The 4,337-nt window shown below is 46.9% G+C and overlaps 1 protein-coding gene across 1 annotated transcript; it reads right to left on the bottom strand.

The window, feature by feature from the left end:
- Nucleotides 1–928: 928 nt before the first annotated feature.
- Nucleotides 929–2,964, bottom strand: IL22 (interleukin 22). The gene is made up of 5 exons (XM_075058136.1): nt 2,761–2,964; nt 1,920–1,985; nt 1,680–1,823; nt 1,396–1,461; nt 929–1,042 (listed from the first exon to the last, which is right to left on the bottom strand). The coding sequence occupies exons 1-5, from the start codon at nt 2,962–2,964 to the stop codon at nt 929–931; spliced, it is 594 nt and encodes a 197-aa protein (XP_074914237.1).
- Between the last annotated feature and the right edge of the window lie 1,373 nt (nt 2,965–4,337).

Here is a 4,337-nt window from a genome sequence, read left to right as displayed (position 1 = left end):
GATGTTATTTTTCCCACCACCCCCCACAAGAAAGGCTGACCCACATGCTCCCCTCTAAGCCCTGGCCTGTGATAAGTTGAAATTGCAGCCTTATGGTGAAGAAGCCTGTCCCCAAACCGAGATTCCATCCTTTCTGGATAGAAGAATACAGCCACTGGCCCAGCAGTCCCACAGGCACAGTAAGTGTCATCTCCCTTATGTTTGAGTAAAAGAGACAAGCTCTGTAAATGGCAATATTTGAGCACCAAAATATTTATTGCAATAAATTAGAGAGTAAGCATTTGTAAAACAATCCATCTGCATATAAATATCACACAGCAGTTTTAATTTCATAGTTCACTTAAAATCCTCTGGTACAGCTTCATAAATACATTTCCTTGGATATTTTTCAATTAATCTATATAAATAAAAGTGCTGTATAATTATTACGTTAAAATAAGTTACCATTAAATATGAATAACAAAAAATATTTCTGAATTGGTCTGAAATACCAACTATTCAGGTAAAGGTCAGAAGGGGGCAACATATGCAAGAGAGATTTCCAAGTAAAAGACTCAAAACGTACTGGCTACATATCACTGCCTGCCTTGACCAAAGCTGATTCATAGGTGTCAAATCTCAGCATATAAAATACAGAAACAGTTGCTTTATTCCTATGGAGACAGGGAGGACAGGAGTGTGCCTTTGAAAATAACTCATGTCCTGTGTTGAAATGGAGCTGCCAACACTGTCCTGGAGTTTTCATTTTCAAAGGCGGCAGCAATATGCACCCTTTCTGTGCCCACTTAGTTTGCTGTTTTTGGCACAAGTGAAAAATATACTGCATGGGGGGGTGGGGGAGAGGGGTGCAGTTTCCATAATAGTTAATCAATTGGAGCATAGCAAGAGTTCTTTGGAGACACGTCTTCAAGCCTGATCTGAAATTCTGTCAGTTTTTCTTCTTGTTCCCTGCCTTCTTTGGGGCATCAGTACAGGCATTTTCTATGTAGTCAAACAGTAAATCCAGTTCTCCAATGGCTTTAGTCTTTCCATTCTCTCCCAACTAGAAAAGAGCAGAATGTAAGTTTTAGCATCTCATTATTGCTCAGAAAATTGAAATTAGGCTTGTCGCAGAAACTGAATTGAGAACTTACTCTCCTTATTCTCTCAAGTAGTTCTATTAGAGTCATTATATCATAAGACATAAACCAGCTCATTCAAATCTAGTCTAGCATATAGTTACCTGCAACTTGACTTCTGAAGGTTTAAATTACCATCTAATCCCCTCTTTAATGCCCCTGCAGGCTTCACCTCCTAAATAACCTCCAGAGTTCATTTCATAATTAAGTCAGCCTTAATCCAACTAAATGACTGGAGTTTGGAACCACTGTTTTTAAGTGTTGGGAAAAAATTTACCTGTTTCATTTTGCTCTTCATTTCTTCCACGTTCTTTTCAATGTGCTCTCTGTGTCCTGAGGATTTCTAAAAAAAGAAAACACCCAGACATAACATTGGCAGCTGTATGCAACAATGTGCTTTTTTTTTTTTCACACCTTTCTATCAAGCTCGAGTCTGATATCTTTGATCTGAGGTTTCCTTTCATATCACTGCCTTTTGCCGCTGTTTGCAGCATTCTGAGATCCAGGAGCAGCGACAAGAGTCACAGCTCGGAGAAGGGAAAGAAACCCAGCACTACTCACACATCTGCTCAGCTCTGAGGTCAGGGACGCCAAGAACTGTGCCACCTCCTCAGCGTACGGGTACTGGTCCTTGGCCTTGGTGAGGAGGACATCTTTCACTACAATCTCCGCAATCCTCTTCATCACGTAGCAGCGGTTGTTTTCCTATGTATGCAAGGGAGAGGTCATGTTAAATCACAGCAAGAGACCAAGGAGTGCTGCAGAAGGATGCAAAGAGCAGCCTCCCGGTGTAAGGCTTACCTTGACATTAACATAGAGCTGCTGCCCAATGAGCCTGTTGTCTGTGTCCTCGTCCAAGACCCTGGCCTGAGAAGAAAAAAAGGGAATGTCAGGTGGGGATGGGAACCCTACCTAAAAATTATTTATAAACCCTAAGGTTTTCATCAATAATAGTGCTGGTGAAACAAGGGAATGGACGCTATAGACAGTGTGTTACAGGTCGCTAAGTTGGACACTGTGTCTGTTTCTCCCCTTAACTGGGTGAGATTCAAGATCAGCATCACTGGAAAACAAATGAGCAGAAGTCTGAATTCCCGTCCCCCTCTTAAACATCAGATGTCGTAGCGGTTACGATGACTAAACCAGACGCCGCAGGTGGCCGACCTCACGGTGGCCCGCAGCGCTGCCAGGAGGTGCAGCAGCACTCGATGGTGTAACCGGCAGCCCAGAAACCTGCCCGAGCAAAGAACCATCAGACGCCTGAGGAGCTGCCTGGCCGTGGCTGGAGGACGAGCAGGCCCAGCTCCAAATGGACCAGGCAAACAGAGAAATGTAAGCTCCTGTTTCACGTTGATCCAGTCCAGCAGCAGCCGCTGGAGAGAAGGAGCTGAGCTGTGCCGGGCGCTGCCATTCCCATGGGGAGCAGGAGGAGGAGGAGAGGCAGCAGCTTCCACCGGCTACACAACCAGCGGGCAACAGACCCGCTCCACGCGCCCAAGCTCTGCCTTACTGCAAACACAGGGGTTTTTTTTCTGGAGAAAGGCATGCGAAAGAGAGAGGAATGCCGAAGGTGAGAAGCCAGGGCTCTGGCAGAGGAGGAGATCCTCAGATCCCGCCGTGAAGGACACGTGGGTTACTGTACCATTTTAGCCAAGGTGTAGGTGCGATTCCTGATGTAGGGCTGCTGGAAGTTGATTTTCCTGAGCCTGCAGGCATGATGGGTGCTAGAAGCCACCCCTGCCCCTTTCGGAGGCAGAGGGCTGGTGAGAAGAAGAGGGAGACAGCAACAGCAGCAGAAGAAGACCCATCCTGAGAAGTTCTTGGTCAAGGTCAGCAACGAGGCCATGGCTCACGATCCAAAGTCGTCCGTCCCAACAGGTTGCAGCTACAGCCCTCAGCACTGACGAGAGACAGCAGTGTTAGCATCAGGGAGAGTGGGCAAGGCAAAGGGAGAGAGGCACAAAGGCTGCAAGCCTTACCTTTGCTGTGATTCTTGATGTGCTCTGCAGGAGGTGAGGTGCACCTTATATAGGGCCACCAACATCTCTCTCAGCTTTTTTTTTTTTGGGTACTGGTGGTGAAATAAAAATGACATCAGCAAGTCTCCTACTTTCCAGTATCCTCTTCTGAGAACTACCTAACCACTACAAAACCCACAAATACAACTTCGAGGCCATTGTAATCTTTAGCTTCTTATAAAATAAACCAAATTTTAATGCAGGGCAAAGCAGGGACTTTTACTGGGGCAGGAATGCTGAATTCTTTTTGCATAAAAATGTTTGAGAACTTTATGGGTTTGTGCCTCCTGTGCTGTTTGTAACACACTAATTGGATTGGCAGTATGATGGCAGATAATGTAACTCATATAAAGTTTTGTTCATCTTCTGTGGTAAAAGACTGGTGCTCCGCCGCTGCCGACTGGTATACCCAAGTGGTCAGGCTGTACCAGACCCAAAGCACTGCCCACCTACGGTTCCTACCCTGCAAATACCCTTTCTCACACGGTGGCCTGCTGGAGTCACCGGCCATCTGCCCATCACTGTGCGATCGTCTTGGAGAGATCGGAAACTGCGTAGGACCAACACCACATTTATCACATCCTGATCCCATTTTCCAAAAAATCACCCATATTCCAGGCTGTAACCGGGTGTAATGACCAGAGCTTATCCAGGTGATTTCCACGTTCCTGACCCTGTCCTGCTAACGTAAAGACAGAGCTGTACCTTTAGTCTGAAACGTTACGCAGGGTGCTAAAGGGAAACGGTACTCCCTTTAGAGAGTAATTTGCAACCCAGCTGTAGACAGTAATGCGTAAGGACGCAGAACTGGTACAAATGCAGAGTCTTGGCTGTCTAATGCCCACAAGGCACACAGGTGACAAATGTCAGAAATTGGAGTGGGAAATCCGAGGCTCCAGTTCTGCCTCCGGGAGTCAACAGGGGCATCCCTGGGGCTGGGCTTCACCCTTTGTGGCTGAGGTTCTCGGGACAAGACCCATAATCAGCCTCACCCTGTGGGCTGAAACGCCCCGCTCTTTTCCTTATACCCGAAAGGAAGCCGTTAAAGGCTGGCTGTCGTCAATTTGCACTTTAGCCTCCCCCGAGGCATCTGCAGCACGAATCAGTCCTGCCTCAGTTTCCCTCAGATACCTGCCACATCAGCTCTGCACGGGTCTGTGCCCTTGAAGATGCAGCCCCTCACCCTGGAGCCACCATCACC

This window comes from Buteo buteo, chromosome 26 (genome assembly GCF_964188355.1).
Source record: "Buteo buteo chromosome 26, bButBut1.hap1.1, whole genome shotgun sequence".
NCBI classification, from domain to species: domain Eukaryota; kingdom Metazoa; phylum Chordata; class Aves; order Accipitriformes; family Accipitridae; genus Buteo; species Buteo buteo.
This window is presented reverse-complemented; position numbering and strand designations above follow the sequence as displayed.